Source organism: Benincasa hispida, chromosome 9 (genome assembly GCF_009727055.1).
Source record: "Benincasa hispida cultivar B227 chromosome 9, ASM972705v1, whole genome shotgun sequence".
Classification (NCBI taxonomy): domain Eukaryota; kingdom Viridiplantae; phylum Streptophyta; class Magnoliopsida; order Cucurbitales; family Cucurbitaceae; genus Benincasa; species Benincasa hispida.
The window spans coordinates 19743568-19761685 of NC_052357.1; the positions used below are offsets into that span (position 1 = coordinate 19743568).

Here is an 18118-nt window from a genome sequence, read left to right on the forward strand (position 1 = left end):
TTGGTAATGGTTTTTCTAAGTGTGAGTAGGAGTCTATTGAGTCTCACTCGGAGACCCAAGCCCCGTTCCATTGGAAAACCATTCAGAGAGTTCCTTCGTCTGTGGCACCGAGGTCGACCCTATTAAAGAATTTTCTTGGACCGATTTAGATGACGGTGTTTATCCAATGTCATGGCCAAAACAAGTTGGTGAGATTAAGTATGAGTCTGAACTTTACTTCAAGAAGTCTCAGATAAAAGAGTTAGAGGCTCCTAAGCCTCGATCTGTTCTTTGTCCTTGTATTTCTTTAATTTTTGAATTTTGCTTATCTTTACCTTGCGAGTCAGTTGAACCAGTTGAATCAAAGTCTTTATTTTTGCAAAGTCAGTCATTGAGTCTTTTGATTCTTTTTTTTCTTTTTTAAATAAAATAAAAAATTTCAAATTCGACCTGTATGGTTCTTTTCAAAAGATGAGAACCTTTATGGCGTTACCAGGCCATATCAACTTATCCAAGAAAGGACTAAAGAAATACGAGAATTTCTTTGTGCCTTAACAGTGGACAGGTCGCGTCGAGCAACCGACATTAAAAATTTGTGCTTCTTGCAGGTAGCCAGGTAAAAAAAAATTCTTTTAATTTTATTTTATAGTTTTCTAGGTTAGTTTTTTTTTTTTAAGTTTAGTTTTTTCTTTTCTTTTTTAAGTCTTTTAGGTTAGATTTTCTAAGTTTTTTTATTTTAATTTTTGAAAAAAATAATTAATTAATTAATTAGGGCACAACGTCGCGACGCTGTAATCGTAGTGTTGCAACTCTGCGAGGTAGTAATGCATAAAAACGCAGTTTTACACAGAGCCGATTGTTTTTTCTTCACCTTCTTCTTCGTCTACAGTGCTCCCTCACTCATTTTCTTCTGATTTCTTCACTTCTCTTCCACTAAATCTTGATTTCCCTCCTCTTTTCTTCCAAATCTTCAAGATTTTCCCTTAGTTCATCCCTGTTTTTGTGGGTTTATTTTCACCCAATCTGAAATCTAGAGCAAGGTTTTTGTGCATTTTGGGATTTCTTCATTTGAGATAAGTTTTTAGCCATTCATTGTTTTGTTTATATATTTGTTGAATGGTATGAAATTTCTTTATTTGCATGACTTTCTTACTTAATATGAATGGGTTTGAAGATTTGTTAATTGTTAATATTGAATATATGAATAATATGTTTGGGATTTTCTGCGTGCAGGTGAACCTGTGTTCAATTGTTGAAAATTTGGTGTGATTTTGGGTAGGAATTGAGAGAAGTGGTTGCATTTTTCCCTGGTAAACCAAATTTTGTGAGCTTTCATTTAGAAAATTTTTCAATGGGTCATAGGAGAGTAGGAAATAGAAATGTTAACACTAGTGGGAGTGGGCAAAACCCCAAACCAGTCTTCGAGCACCCTAGATTTAGCTCGCAAGGGGCCTTAGATCGTTATCACTATGTAGTTTCCATTAGGAAACTTGCATCCAAGAGAGCCTTATCCCTAGAGGCCGACTATTACCCACACATCACTGTTGCTATACAACAGAAGGGGTGGGAATTTTTGGCAGCCCATCCTGACGAGGCGGTAGTCTCATTGGTTAGGGAGTTTTACACCAACATCGACGAAGGGAGGGACTTTTCGTTGGTGGGAGATATTAGGGTCTCTTTTTCATCATCCCTCATCAATGAAGTCTATGGTTTGAAAGACTTCAATGAAGTACAGTGGGTTCTATTCTCAGCAATTCCCAAGGAGGAGGCAATAGAGGCCTTGTGTGGTCCAAAAGTTCAATGGACTAGGTCTAGAAGGATAACTATGAGGTTCAGAGGGATGGACATGTCCGTCTCTGGCCAAATCTTCCATGCTTTTGTATGTTTCAGATTGATGTCAGTCTTACGCCTCACGGATGTCACCAAGGATCATGCCAAACTCTTATACTGTCTAATCCAAGAGATGTCTATCAATGTCAGTCGAGTCATTAGGGATTCGATCCGTCGTTGTGGATGATGTTCCACTATAGATAGCTTAGAACACCCTAGCTTGATTATCGAGCTATGTCATAGGTATAGGGTGGAGATTCCTGACGACGAGGAGATGATGGAGCATCGAGCTGCCATCTGTAGGTCATTCGTTGTCGCCTTTCGTGGACGAGGTGTAGAGGAGCATAGTTCTAACGATGATGGGGAGGATGAGGATGTTCTCGCGGATGAACAGCTTCTTAGTGATGATCCCTAGGATCAGTACGAGATTTCGGTGGTAGAGGAGTATTATGGGGAGCAGGCCCTGAGGATATCCACTAAGGTGCTTAGGATGGCCATTGATTCACTATGAGTGAGTCAGGAGACTGCTCATCGGGCAAGGAAAATGGAAAGGATGGTGAACTTCATCGCTGAGGAGAACCGTCTTTAAAATGCTAGCATCGGTTTCCAGAGTGGTCTTCAGAGGGATCCAGACACCGATTGAGGCTTCCTTTCAGTTTTGTGCCCTCGGTTATATTTTCTTTTTTTTTCTTTTCCTTTATTTTCTTTTTTGTAGTTTGTAGTTTTCTTTCTTTTAGTTTTTGCTAACTTCTTTGTTTGTTTTGTAGGTTTCCTTTGTTTTTGTTTTTGTTTTTCTTTTGTTTTTTTTTTTTTTTTTGTAGGTCTCTAGAGCCTCATCGAGCGAAGAGGAGTTGCCTAACACCACCATCCCGTGCGCGACCACATTTTCAGAAGAGGTTTTCTATTCCCTTGTCTTTATTTTTATTGAATTATATTTGAGATACATTCGGGACAATGTATCATTTTAAAGTTGGGGGTGGGGTGCATGTTGAGTAATTTTTATTTTAGCTTAGGGTCCTTGAGTGTTGTGCTCGGACTATGCTTGTGTGCTTGATTGCCTTACTAGCTTGTTTGTTCTATTGTTATTATGATAGTTTCTGACGTACTCTTCATGTGATGAAACTTGCATGAAAGAACGTTAGGAAAGCATGATCATGATTTTAGCCCAATATTAAAAAAATTTCTTGTCTCTCATGCATCTTTAAGTCATTGTTTTGCAAAATTAAAATCTTGCATGCTTAGAATTGGGTTATCTGGTTTATACTTCTGTTGTCATCCCCAAAGGTCCACCTTTGACTCAGGAGTAACCATACTTGTTGTAGAACAAAACTATGCAAAGTGGATAAAATAGGGTCTACTGTGAATAAAGAAAAAGAAAGAAAAAGAAACTTAGTTGGAAAAAAAAGGCATTAGTCGATGTGCCTGCAAAAAAAATAGTGTGTGTATATGCATGGATAGAGGTGAAAAGAGCTACCTCTGTCATGTCTAGTATGGCTTCGCGATAAAAGAGTGAATAGGTTCCTAGCGATTGGGTGTGAAAGCTAGCCCTCTAGGTAGAATAAATGCCCTTTATGTTTTGTGTGTGTGTTTAGGCACCTTTGTCTTAGTGTTGTTTTCCTTTTGCAAGTTTGGTATGTCTAAGGTTGATGACCGAGCCAGTGTAGGGAAAAAACGGGATGAGGACCTTTTAAAACTTTTTTAGGCCGTGCAAGCTTAACTAGCAAGACTCTAGACTCATTCATGCATGAATAGATTAAGAACTATTATTAAAATTGTGCTTCATTGATTGATCATAATTGAATATCGTTCTTGATTTCAAACTTTATTCTAAATGACTGTCGAGATTGGAGTAACAACTTTGCAATTAGAGCAAACATATCTTTGATTGTTTTAAATTATATTTGATTGTGTGCTTCTACCTTGCCTGGGACGAGCAAGAGTTAAGTTGAGGGTGTTTGATAACTCTAAAAAATAGCTATATTTCCTTGCTTAATTTGAGCTCATTGTTGGATTTTATGTGTTTATTGTCTTATTTTGTAGGTTCCAAGAAACCATGAGTAGAATTGGCTATTTGGTGAAAAAATGGGTTAATTTGAAGTAATTTGGAGGTGATTTGAGCATCTGAGCTTCAAATGAGCCAAAAAGACCAAAATGGCCCTGCTTCAGCGTCGTAACGCTCACCTTATACGAAGCCCTGACACTGAAAGGCAGTAGTCTGATGTGTAGGAGAGCGTTGCAACGTAGGAGTAATTTTCTATAAATACCTCATTTCGTCTTTAGTTCAAAGTATGCTAAATTTTGGGGCCGAGTTTAATGGAGGTTGAAGTTAACCTTCATTCTTCTTTTTTTCCCTTCAGAATTTAGTGTCTTTAGGTTAGTTTTTCTNTAATTGATGGAACGATTGTTTATCTCGAATTTGTCTATGAGTTAAGAGGTAACTTTTATCTAATTTCTTTGAGGAAGAGCCCTATGTCTAATTTCTTGAGTTTTCAGTAATTAAATGTAATGTTCTTCAATTCTATGTTTTTCTTTGAATTTTGATGCATTTAGATCTGCATTTGTATGTTGGACTGACGATCCTATCATGATTTCATGTCTCTGCTAGTGAAATTCGAGCTCGCACGTTTCCTCGTAGTTCGTCTATGCTTGATTTTACCCCGGTAGCAATGGTTAAATGTGTATGCTTGAGATTTATAGGTTGTCCTTAAATTTTGATAATGCATGTTTAATCCAGATTCATAGAATAAATTAGTTAATTGAATATGGTTTTTTCTAACTTTTAACCAATGCGATTGAAACATTGTTCTTAATGCATATGTTTTTCTAACTCTATGATCGCTAAGAACTCAGTAGAATTAAAAGCATATAGTCTTTTCAACCTTAATTAATAATTAGGACGCTTGATTGATGTTGATTTAATTGATTGTCGGCTTTTGTAGAGATTAGTTAAGTCAAATCGATATAGTACTTGTGCATGCATAGAATTGAACGTTCGTTTAATTATCGATTTCCATGATAGAAATTGCATAGGAAACTCTCTCTTGCTCTAGAAATTAGATAGACTTCTATTCTAGATTACATTTACCCTTTTAATTCAATTTCACACATTTATCACTTCCACACCAAAACCCCCCATTTACCTCCTAGTTAGGAAATTAACTCAAAGAAACAAATCGTGCTTCCCTGCGGATCGACTCGGACTTACCACTGTTGCTACGTTACAGTAGTAATAGAAGTAGTTTGGTTTTACAAATTTTATTTTGTTTCGTAGTCCTTTTCGGGAATTAAACGACACCATAAGAGGCTCGAACAACATTCCACGGTTCAGAAATAAAATTTTGAAAATATAAAATTATAGCATGTAAAATCCTGGACTAAAACTCATCAACATAGATCTTATGTGCATGTAGAACTGCATAGGATCCTGTTTCTTTACCATACCTTCAGTAGCAAGGATCGTCATATAGCTAGGTACTTTACCATACCTTCGGTACCAATTCTTGGAAGTAGGTTTTACATATCGAGCATACATGTTAACATCATTAAATAAAATATACTTATCAAGCTTAAGGGAATCAATAAATAGCTCATCTTAATGCTAAAACATGGCATAAAACTTAATTGGAACGCATGGAAATTACATGTAAAATTTGTCTTTAAATCATCAATATGTGTTCATAATCGACTCCCATTACTTAAAACATGCATTGGAAAAATCAAGATAAAACTAACTATGCATTGAAAATTCATAAATAACACACTTAGCAAATATTTTGAAAACTAGTCACTCACAGGCTTGAGTTACTCCCTCAAAAGGTCATAAGCCTCCCCTATATGCGTTTTCCCTGTAAGAACAATAAGAGTCTTTGGTTAATGCCTTAGTCCCCTTTTGAGCTTAACTTACTTTTCAAGTTAACACATGCTAAGCCTCAAATCTAGCTCGACGCATCACTCCACTCATTTTCTAAGCGATGCATCCTCAGTATATTGGTATTTAACGCATTATCACACTTAACCAAATTTTTACCTTGCGACTAGCTAGGTGAATGGCAGGGCGCACAAAATGCTCCTAGGCGTTAGGACGTGCCTACCTCGCCTACACAATGGGTACTCGTTCACACTTAGCCTCAGACGGTCAACTGTTTGCTTGTGCGTGGATTGTAACTACCTGCTTATTCATCCAACCAAAATTCCAGATTTCACTTCCAACTTGAATAGCTTAAATTCCAGATTAAATATCATGAAATTTTCTTCTTAAAAACTCATTCCTAAACGTCTTAACTGGCTTATGTTAAATTTTTAGTCTTTGATCCTTCTCCACACGCTTAGAATTTACAATCTTTCCAAGTCGTCCACACAGCCTAAGATCCTCGAACATTTGAAGAGGTTCTTCAACTTTCAACTTAATTCCATGGAATTTTCTCTCTGGAAGCCTTGGATCAAATATTTCACCGTTCAAGCTTCAAATTGACCACACTCTCCTTCCTTAACTCGATTAAAATGCCCAAACCGAGCTTCTCCAACTTTAACTTTCTTTTACACTAAGGTTGCATGCTCATAATGTTTTCTCAGAGTGATGTTGGTGCCTTAACCCAACTTTATGGCCTCTAACACGTCATTTAGCCCAATAGTTAGGTGATTAAGCTAAATGCTCAAATCCTTCATCAACGCCCAAGTTGGCGTCCCCTCTAGCCTTCCTCCTCAGCCAACGCATACCAACGCCGCACACTCTAGCTCCACACCCCACTGACCAACACATACCTTGGCTTGTCTTAGTCACCCATGCTTAGGCCTGTCGCACATCAACGCCCCCTTAACCTCATATGCCTCAGCGTCTACCATGCATTCACCTAAGAAAACTTAACTGCTTGTATACTATCCATCCTAGGCCTTCACTGGCCTCTAAAGGTCCTTAATGCATACCTCCTGTTAGACTTAGCCAATTTCCACCCTTAGGCCCTTGAACCTATAGACGATCATGTATCCCTCACTTCTAAGTTTCTGATTTCCTTCTAAGTATTAGCTCTCTTATCTCACCTGAGAGCTCAACTTCTAGCATGAGGAATCTCACCCCCCCTCCCCTAGTGCCAACTAGAGTCATGCCTACCTTCAAGTTGCCTTAAACTTTAACCTGATGAGTTTTTCCAAGTGTTGGTTGTCCTTTACTACCCGAGAGCACCCTGTTTCAAGACTTAAAAAACTTTCCTCATCTTTACCTCACACACATACTCATTTTAATCTCCATATTATTTCAACTATTGTAACATTATAACTGCATGCTTACAAAGATTAAAACTCACACTCGGATAATTAAACACGTAATTAAGGGGACTTAAACATAGTTAGCTAGTAAAATAAGTTTAGGGGTTTACATTTGACTTACTCTGTATTTGGATGTGGTGGTCTTCTTTGAATCTCTTGAAAAGAAAACCGGCAGAATTAATGGAACATCAATTGTTTCCTTTGACTTTGAAAATATATAGACTTAATATTGTTTTTTTCACCTCATGGTTTTTTCCCTCTTAACAAATGTTAACCTTTGTATATTCCAAATGTTGTTTTTCTTATTGTAATTATTCTTTTTAGTGAAGAAACGTCGATCATTTTCATATGTTGGGTGACTCAAAAATGAGTAAAGTAGATCTACGTTTGGCAGACAGTGCAACTACCATACAATACTTACAAGTAGAAAATATTTTTCCAAACTGACAATGCTGGAAGCAAAAGCCAATACATATCAAGTTCTGTAAACCTAATCGGAGGGTTTGAAAAAGCAAATATTATTTTTTTTAGAAGAACAAAATTTACAATTGACAATGCATTGTTCTCTAGTCAATCAAATAGGAATCTAATTAGCTTTAAAGTCATACGTTGCAATGGTTATCATATTGAGGCTGATAGAAAGAATGATATGGAATATCTTTATCTACTATCTCATAGGAAAAACGTATACTGAAAGAGTTGTCTGTTTTATCTTCTGGATTATATTATAATCATAAACGAGTAATTGAAACATATGCAACAATGAACCTGAAGTTCATGAATCCAGACATATCTACAATTTGGCATGACAGATTAGGTCATCCAGGGTTTATAATAATGAGAATAATTATTAAGAATTCAAATGGACATCCATTAAAGAGCCAGAAAATTCTTCAATCTAATGAATTTGTTGGGGTTGATGCCCTAAATCTTGTAGGGTTCTATAGTTTGTAATTGTATTATACAAACATCTTATTCATTTAATAAAATATATGATGTTTTATCCAAAAATTATTAGAATTAACTCATTAACTAATAAACTAACATCCAAAGTTATCTTATAGCTTAAACATGTATGTAGAGACATACGAGTGGATCATGTTTAAGTGATAACCTAAATGGTCTGTAGTAGATGGATGAGACTGGATACCTTATCCTGGTTACATTATGAGTACGACCCGCTTTGTAGATGTTATAATTGTTGTAAAGTGCTACAAGTGATCTAATCCTGATCATTCATGTGGAGATATGTGAGTGGGGGTATTCTATAGGTATTCTATACAAAGGAGTTTGTATAAGACCGGACCACGAAATGACTAGTTTCATTATATAACGTCATTCGTAATAGAAACTTATATTTCACCAATATGACCATAGGTATCATGACTTGAATTCTGAGTGAGTTGTGAACTCTTACCTATGAAGGCAGTCCTTTGATTTGTATAAGTGAGAGTGGTCAAATCGCTGACTCAACAAGCCTACCATTTTAGGGATTTGTCTTATTAGGGAGCTGGGAACACAGTTGCACAAGACAAAATTCACTCCTTCCCCAAGGTAGGGGAAAGTAGATAAATTGCTTCCTTAAGGACTGATTCCAGGGCTTGAACAATGTGGCACCACATCCTCTCCTGGCCCTAGAGGAGTCTAGTCATAGTTGGACTATGATTTATTGTTCATAGAGGGATCAGTGGTACTTAAGAAGTTAGATGTAACTAGAGGGGTAAAACGTTAATTTTGGCCTAGTTGTACTTACGAGAAATTTGTGAAGAGTCATCATACTGTTGACTGGTTATATCCAATGGACACAAAAATATATCTATAGTGCGAAGAGTACAGTTGTCGGTCTTTAGTGGAGTGTCCAACAATTAACAGATGGTGAATAATTAATTTAATTAAAGGAGTTTAATTAATTATTCATGTACTGTTGGAGCTTCAAACTACAAGTCCATGAGGTCCCCTCTGTAGCTCAGGGAATTAATGAGAATCAATTTTTGGATTAATTTGAATTGTTCAAATTAATTGAGGAAATTAATTATATGTGATATAATTACTATAATGTATTTGTTACATTATAATATAAAGTTTATTTAAAAGGAAATAAATATTTGAATATGATTCGAATATTAACTATGTGAATTGTATTCATATAATTAAATTTAATATAAATTTGATTTATATTAAAAGTTATGGGAGAGAAAGAATTGAAATTATAGGTTATATTGTATTTGATACAATATAGAAACTATAGGTTATATGTTATATTTGATATAACATATAGTTTGATATATATATATATTATATGATAAGGTAGTTATCATATTAATATATATTAATTGATTTCTACAGAACAAAACCCAAAATTTTACAACACAACTTCAACTTCTTCTCCTCTGTACCCTCTCAAAAATTCTCTCATCCAAAATAGCCAGAGCCCACAAAACGCTCGGATTCTCATCCAGACAATATAGTGGAAATTTCGTGATAGTGTCTTTTTTATCAAGGGATTCTTTTTGAAGATTAGACTTCAAATGTAAGGGTTTTCCAAACCCATTTTTCTCTTTTGCAATTCTCTAAGCATGTTGTAAATTATAGTTTAAATGCATAAGGGTTTTGTATGTTTCTGTAAAATTTGGTTGTTCTGTAAATTTTGGGTTTTGGGTCCAATCTCGTTTCTGCTCAAGGACCTTCAATGGTTCATTTAGAATTATTATGTGATGCTTGCTCTCAAGGAAAATTAATCATTAGACCATCATCAGTCAAAGTGGGGACTGAATTACCAGCAATTTTAGAACGAATTCATAGTGATATATGTGGATCTATTAACCCACCAAGTGGACCATTTAGATATTTTATGGTATTAATAGACACGTCCAAAAAATAGTCACACATGTGTTTATTATTAAGTCGAAATATTGCATTTGCAAGATTACTTGCTCAAATAATTAAGTTAAGAACATAATTTTTTTATTATACAATGAAGACCATTCGTCTTTATAATGCTGGTGAATTTACATCCCAAACTTTTGATAATTATTGTATGTCAATTGGGATAAGTGTTGAACATCCTATAGCTCATGCTCATCACAAAATAGTTTAGCAGAATCATTCATAAAATGTTTGCAGTTAATTGCTCGACCATTTCTTATGAGAGCTAAGCTTCCTACATCTGTATGGGGACATGCTATTTTACATGCAGCGTCACTTGTATGCATTAGGCCAGTAGCTTCATAAGTACTCGCCACTACAATTAGCTTGTGGTCATGAGCCAAATATTTTTAATCTGAAAATTTCTGGATGTGCGGTATATGTTCCACCACAATGTATTAAAATGGGTCCTCAAAGGAGGTTAGGAATATATATTGAATATGATTCCCTATCAATTATTAAATATCTTGAACCCCTGATGAGTGATGTATCTACTACACAATTTGCTGAATGTCATTTTAATGAGACAAATTTTCCAATATTAGGGGGAGGAATTAATATGTTAGAAAAAGAAATTACATGGAATGCATCATTATTGTCTCATTTAGATCCCCATACAGATCAATGTGAACTTGAAGTTCAGAAGATAATTCATTTGCAAAATATAGCAAATCAGTTACCAAATGCATTTATAGAGGCAAAGAAAGTAACCATGTCACATATATCAACTGCAAATGTTCCATCAAAAATTAATATCCCAACACAGCAAGTTGTCATTAATGAGTCTGGAACATGCCAGAAGCATGGTAAATCAGTGGATTCCAAAGATAAAAATTCTCGAAAAAGAAAAATAATTAATAGTCAAGAAAACTTGATTGAGGATGTAAATATCCATGAAGAAATCTTCGACGTGACTAGTGATGAAGGTGAAATATTAAAGATAATAACGATATTTCAATAAACTATGTCATGACTGAAAAAGATGGAATTGAACTATGTAGTTATTGATAAAAAAAAAATTTGCATATAATGTTGCTCTTGATATTATATATGAAAAATAAGGATCATGAACCAAAATCTGTAGAAAAATATTAACATAGAAAAGATTGGCTTCAGTGGAAAGAAGCAATCGAGGAAAAATTAAACTCACTTTCAAGGTCAGATTTTTGGACCAGTAGTCCGAACACCAAAAGGTGTCAAACCTATGGCAAATGGGTATTTGTGAGAAAAAGAAATAAAAATAATGAGGTCACAAGATATAAAGCAAGACTAGTTGCACAAGGTTTTTCACAAAGACCTGAAACCTAGTATTGATTATGAGGAGGCGTATTCTCCGGTGGTGGATGCAATTATACTAAGATATTTAATTAGTCCGACTGTGTATGAAAGTCTAGATATGCATCTTATGGACGTAGTCATAGCATATTTATATGGATCTCTTGAGAATGATATTTATTTGAGAATCCCATAAGGATTTAAGGTACCTGAAACATATAAATCAAATTCCCATAAATTGTATTCAATAAAGTTACAGAGATCGCTATATGGATTGAAACGATCAGGACAAATGTGGTACAATCGGCTGAGTGGATACTTTTTAAAAAAAGATATCAAAACAATCCAATATGCCTATGTATTTTTATAAAGAAATCATAGTTAGGATATGTTATTATAACTGTATATGTTGATGACTTAAATATAATTGGAACTCTTGAAGAGCTTTCAAAAGCAATAGAATTTCTTAAGAAAGAATTTGAGATGAAAGATCAGAGATATCCATGGGACAAGAGAAGGCGGGGAAAGCCCTCCCATCCCATCCCCGCCCCCCTATTATCTTCCCATCCCCGCGAATTTCCCCAGGGACAAGGCTGAGGATTCGCGGGATCGGGTTGTCTGCGGAAAATTTTCCCCACCATCATTTTTTTCTAACAATTTTTTTATTTCAATTAAATATATATTTTAAACAATTTTTCTTAACATATCCAATACAACTTTCATTTAAATAAAATATTATCAATTATGGTAATAAAACTAAAATAACACATTCAATTTAAAAAGATATAATTAAATACTAAATTCTCATAATTTTTATAAATTAAAATTCAGCAATTAGAACATCCTATCCTAAATATTACAACATTTAAGGAATTAAAGTAATAAAGTCTAAACTTAAATAATTAAAACCTCCATAATTAATTAACAAAGTCTACAATATATTGTATATAATATATATAGTAATAATATATATATAATATAATATATATATATATATATATTATATATATTATATATATATATATATATATATTATAATATTATTTTTTACACAAAGGTCGGGCGGGGCGGGGTGAGGACACGAGGCGAGGTCAAGGTTGGGGTCGGGGTCAGAGAGTATATTCCTCATCTCCCTGCCACGAATTATAGATGGGGAAAAAAATTCCCCACTCTCTCCCCCATTCTCCATGTATTCGGGGATTCCCCACTCCATTCGAGGCGGGTCCTCACGCGGGACCTTGACCCTATGAGTTTTTTGGACATCTCCATGAAAGATCTCGGAAAAATAAAATTTTGCCTTAGCTTGCAAATTGAGCATTTAGCAGAGGGATATTTGTTCGTTAGTCAACTTATACAGGAAAAGTTTTGAAAAGATTTTATATGGACAAAGCACATCCATTGAACATTCCAGTGGTAGTTTGTTTACTAGATGTGAAAAAAGATATATTTCGATCTCAAGATGATAATGAAGAACTTCTTGGACTTGAAGTACTATATCATAGTGCAATTGGTGCACTTATATATCTTGCTAATAATACAAGACCGGATATTGCATTTTCAGAAAATTTATTAGTAAGATATAGTTATTTTCCAACAAAAAGACATTGGAATGGAATTAAGCATATACTCCGTTATCTCCGAAGAACGATCGACATGTATTTGTTTTATTCAAATAAATCAAGTTTTGATCTAGTTGATTATGTAGATCTAGATATTTATCTGATCCACATAAAGCTAGATATCAAAGAGGTTACCTGTTCACATGTGGAGGAACTGTTATATCATGGCGATTAGTGAAACAAACTATAATAGCCACTCCATTAAATCATACTGAAATTCTTGCAATGCACGAGACTAGTCGAGAATGTGTATGGCTAAGATCAATGACTCAGCACATTCGTTGAATATGTGATTTATCTTCTAGTAAAAATATTACAACGATATTATACGAAGACAACACAACATGCATATCCCAAATCAAAGGAGATAGAACAAAACATATTCCACCGAAGCTTTTCTACACTCATGATCTTGAAAAAAAATGACGACATCATTGTACAATAAATTTGTTTGAAAGATAACTTTGCAGGCTTATTTACAAAGACATTACCTACCACAATCTTTGAAAAACTGGTGCATAGTATTGGAATGCGGCGACTCAGAGATCTCAAGTGATGTTTCCATGAGAGAGAATAAATATATTATATTCTTTTTAAGAGTATCAGATTATATGAAATATATACTCTTTTTTCTTCAGTAGGATTTTTTCCATGGATTTTTTCCAATAAGGTTTTAACGAGACATATTTCTTATAATGGACATCTAAAGGAGAGTATTATAAATGTGTTAAATGAGGTGTAATGTAAATTCCTATTATTAGTGTCCATTGACTATGTGTCATTTATCCATTACCCCATGTGTTGTCCACATGTCTCAAGATTAAACACTATTAGTGTCCATGTAATTCCCTCCTACCTACCAAATTGCGACATTTGGTAGATTTTGAAAGATTCACACGAGCAAAGTCCATAAAAATGGGAGAAAGTGGAGAATTTAGAGAAATTTCTTATTTTATATTTTGTTAATTTATATATTATGCTTAATTTATTTTAATATTATATTATATTATCTCCACATTGTGATCCTCAAATTCACAACATAATTCAAACTATTTATTCAAACAAAAGATTTGTTGTCCATACATTCCCTATTTTTATTGTCTATGGATGTCCTAGGGGCTCTACATCCTCACGGCGTGACACATTTACGGCCCCGAAGGCATAAATTGTTGTAGGGTTGTCCCTGGCGTCAACGCCAACAATGGCTACATTACACATCTACTGAAATAAAGTTTCGGGTTAATGGGAGGCTTAATTTTATGATCAACAACCTCTTTTCCTTTTTGTAATTTTCCATACAATTTTTACTTTTTTTTGGGGGGGGGTCTTCCTCCACATATTGAAGTATCATGCATAAAACTTACAAACAAACGAGTTAATCATAGCTTAGTAAAAAAGACATAAATTATTATGATTTGATCTCAACGGTCAATACTCCATACTGTAGCTTATACTTGTTCACTAATTAATTGGCGTGAGATAAGTGTTCTATAATTGAGCTTCTCTCTAGCTTCAACTTGGTCCAAACCTATTGGCTGGTTAAGCTCTTAAATTTCAATCAAGGAGACATGTTTTAGTACTAACACCTCCCTATGGTCAATTACAAATAAATATAATTATGTAATAATAGGGTATATCTTTTGGTTTTCCCATAGTCAAGTAAATAAATTTCCCCCTACTGAACTACTTTTTAGTTAGAAGTCCAATCCATGTACAGAACTCTCATGATCTACAAGTCAAAAATGTATTGTAAATTATGGTAAAACAGATACCAAAGTTTCCTAGATTTTGTTTGTCTCGAAATTCATGAAATGATAAGACAACCCTAATTCTCCGCTAGATGATTAAAGTTTTTGTTGAAGTTAGAACCCTTAAATTAAATAAATTAAATTATTTTATGTAAAGTTCATATTGATCAAGAGACAAGATTAGAGCTGAATTACCTCTTATGATCAAAGATCTAGAAGTAAGATTTGAAATTCTTGTTCTTGATTGAACCAACCCACAACCAAACTTAATCAAGACTCGATTAAATGGCTCAGTCATAATTCATCGTAGAAACTGCAGGAAAACTTGGAAATAACAAAGGATATTATTTTGGAATTCTGTGGGGGAATATTCTCAAACATGAGAACTCAATGTTCATTCATCATAATCTGATTTTTTAGAAGCAGAATTAGTGGGTAATGGGTATCTATAGCCACCCCACAAAAGAAACCTTCAGTCCTTCCAATGCCCAAAAATCAGCTATAAAAAGTAGGTATTAGTAGTGTTCAAAAAATCCTATGATTGGTAAAAATCGATCAAGTCAACCCAATCCATGCGATTTGGTTTGGATTTGAATCGAATAATGAAAATTTTATTACTTTGGTTGGTTCATAGGTTCAGTTAAAATAACCCAAACCAAGCTGATGCATTTTTTTTTACTTATGATACAATTATGTATAGATATATTTATTTTAATTTCATTGTTTTTTTAAGATAATTTATTCTCCAATAACTTTTTTAAATAGTTTCTTAGCACTTCAAACAAAAAATTGTCATTATATAAATTAAATTGAATTGTTGATATTAATTTAATATATGAAAACAATTAAATCAAATTATTACATATTAACAATTTACTTTTCTTAAGAATAAAAATTTAAATAAATGATCCGAAAAACTGAACCGACTCAACCCAAATATTTCATGATAAAGTTGGATTGGATTCATTTTCTAACAATGATTATTTTGGTTGAAGAAACTTACGACCCCAACAATTGGGTTAGATCTAAAACATCCTTCAACCTGACCCAATTCACAAACACCCCTATTGATAAGTTTGGTAGTTAATTATCTAATCTTGAAACCGATGATTAAAAAGCACGTTGAAACCGGAAAAAAAAAAAATGAAAATACAGAGTTTATGAAACTAAAATAATATATGGGTGCTGAGTGCTTGCCAAACTCTTACTAATGGCAACTCCATTCTCAACTTCAAGCTGGCAAATGTTGACATCCAAAGCTTGGACCTTCCTCGCTCGAATTAGCTCATAATGAAATGAAGGTTGAACCAAACCTATCAAAATTTCTAGATGAAAAATGAATGCTTGCCAAATCTTCTTGGCCCTGGATCTTGTAATAGGTCCAATTGAAACTAGTGGAACGCCCATTATCCTTATCACTCAAGCTAATTACAAATAAGTACAATTATGTAATATGATAAGAGAGAATTTTCTGTTTTCCCGTAGTCAAGTAAATAATTTTCCCCAAGAACTTCTTTTTGGTTAGAAGTCCAATCCATGTACAGAAATCTCAAGATCAACTAGTCAAAGACGTATAGTAAATTCTGGTAAAACAGATACCAAATTTTCCAAGATTTTCTTTATCCCAAAGTTCATGAGAACTCACCTGCCATTCACATGTTCTTCACCTTCTCAACTTATTTCACTTCATCACTACTTCTCCTCCCCTTCTTCAATGCATTCACCATCCCCACGCCTAATGTATAGCAAATACCTGCAAAAAGTTATTTAAAATGAACTTTTCAAGCCACCCCAAATACCCTTTTCCCCACTATATAGTCCACCCATAATCTCATTAATCACCACATTAATTTCAATCTGATTCATAAACCACAGCAGTATAAGCTGATTTCATAGAAATTCATCTCCCATTTCCACATACCTTTTTTTCCACTTCTTTCAGACATTTCATCGAACATGTTGCGTGCACCCAATACGAGAGCATCAATCGCAACCTTTTTGGCCCTCATCTCCATTCTCCCAAGGCTAACCCACTCCACCAAAACGAGCTATGTCCGAGAAGCCTGCAGCGTAACACGACACCAAGATCTCTGCATCCAATCCCTGACGCCATTTTCAAGCACCGCCAAGCGAAGCCCTGCAAAATGGGCGCGAGCGGGGGTGTCAGTGACGATAACAGAGGCGAAAACCGTGGCAGGATTGTTGGGGAGGTTGAAGAACAACAAGCGGATGAAGGGGAGAAACAGGGCTGCAGTTTCGGACTGTGTGGAGGTCTTTGAAGCCGCCATTGATGAGCTCCATCGGTCACTTGGGGTTCTTAGAAGACTGAGTAGGAGCAATTTTGATGCACAGATAGGGGATCTGACGACGTGGGTTAGCGCTGCGCTGACGGATGAAGATACTTGTGTTGAAGGATTTGAAGGAGAAAGGGGAAAATTAGTGAATTTGATAAGGAACCGTGTGTTGAAGGTTGGTTATATTACGAGTAACGCACTTGCTTTGGTTAACAAATTGGCTGCCTCTGGACTCGAAACTGCACCAAATCAGTAAAAATGACATCGGGATTTCTCGAATGTGAAGTGGAGACGGTATACATATGATAATTTGTAATTGTACCCTTTGAGAACTTTGCATTTTGGTGTTTCACAAGCTTTTTTTCCCCTTAAATATGATGAAGTCACTTTTAATCCTTTTTGTTCTTTTGAAGTTCAACAACTTTTTCAATCCAACAAATCTAACACAGAGAATAGTTTATTAAAAGTAGGTTTGCTTTGAAAGAAGATGAGCCTAGAAGTCGTTTCAACAGATGTCATTCAACTGCAATATAGATTTAAGAGATACTAAAAGTCAAAAACGATTTAACTCAGTTAACTGGGTGATAATAGAAATTGAATAATGGCATTTAATTAGCAGCCACCATTGACTAACATCTCATCAAATAAGTAATTTAGAGAACTAAATTTGGAGGGGTGCGCCAGGCCCAAGCAATAGTGCAACGCATGGGCGACGCTCGAAGGGCCCAATAGCAAGCTATTGTGGTGGACCTTCCCCCTTGAAAAATAAATTTAATATCATGTGGGCCGATGGCCCACGTATCAGATATTAAACTGATAAGAACAGATACTACACTTGATCTTAGCCAAAAGGCCGAGAAAGGTATGCTTATCAAAGCCTTACACCACCGCTTTTATACTCACCTTCTCCCTCCACCTTCGTCAAAATAATCGATGTGGGAATAAAGCTGCACGTACACCTCGTATTGTTTTTCAGAAGCTCTGCTTTTCTTTTTTACTTGGCCAGTATCAAACCGATTATTATATCGACTCTTTTTGTTGTTGGTTTGATTATTTTATTTTTTGGCCATAATATTGTGCTAATGTAAACAACAAACAAATCAATTTTCTATACCAACAAATTTATTCTATAATTGGTTTCTATAAATCAGCCATAGTATTTTATGTAAAGTTTACATATGGATGC

General features: G+C 34.8%; 1 protein-coding gene and 1 non-coding gene across 2 annotated transcripts; one reads left to right on the forward strand and one right to left on the reverse strand.

Moving 5' to 3' along the window:
- The first annotated feature begins 16439 nt into the window (after positions 1-16439).
- LOC120084976 (pectinesterase inhibitor 6-like) lies at positions 16440-17328 on the forward strand. Its single transcript, XM_039040787.1, has one exon. The coding sequence runs from the start codon at positions 16595-16597 to the stop codon at positions 17186-17188; it is 594 nt and encodes a 197-aa protein (XP_038896715.1). The 5' UTR covers positions 16440-16594; the 3' UTR covers positions 17189-17328.
- Positions 17329-17602: 274 nt separating this feature from the next.
- On the reverse strand, positions 17603-17798 carry LOC120087377. Its single transcript, XR_005484514.1, has one exon. It is a non-coding gene; the product is annotated as a U2 spliceosomal RNA (small nuclear RNA).
- Between the last annotated feature and the right edge of the window lie 320 nt (positions 17799-18118).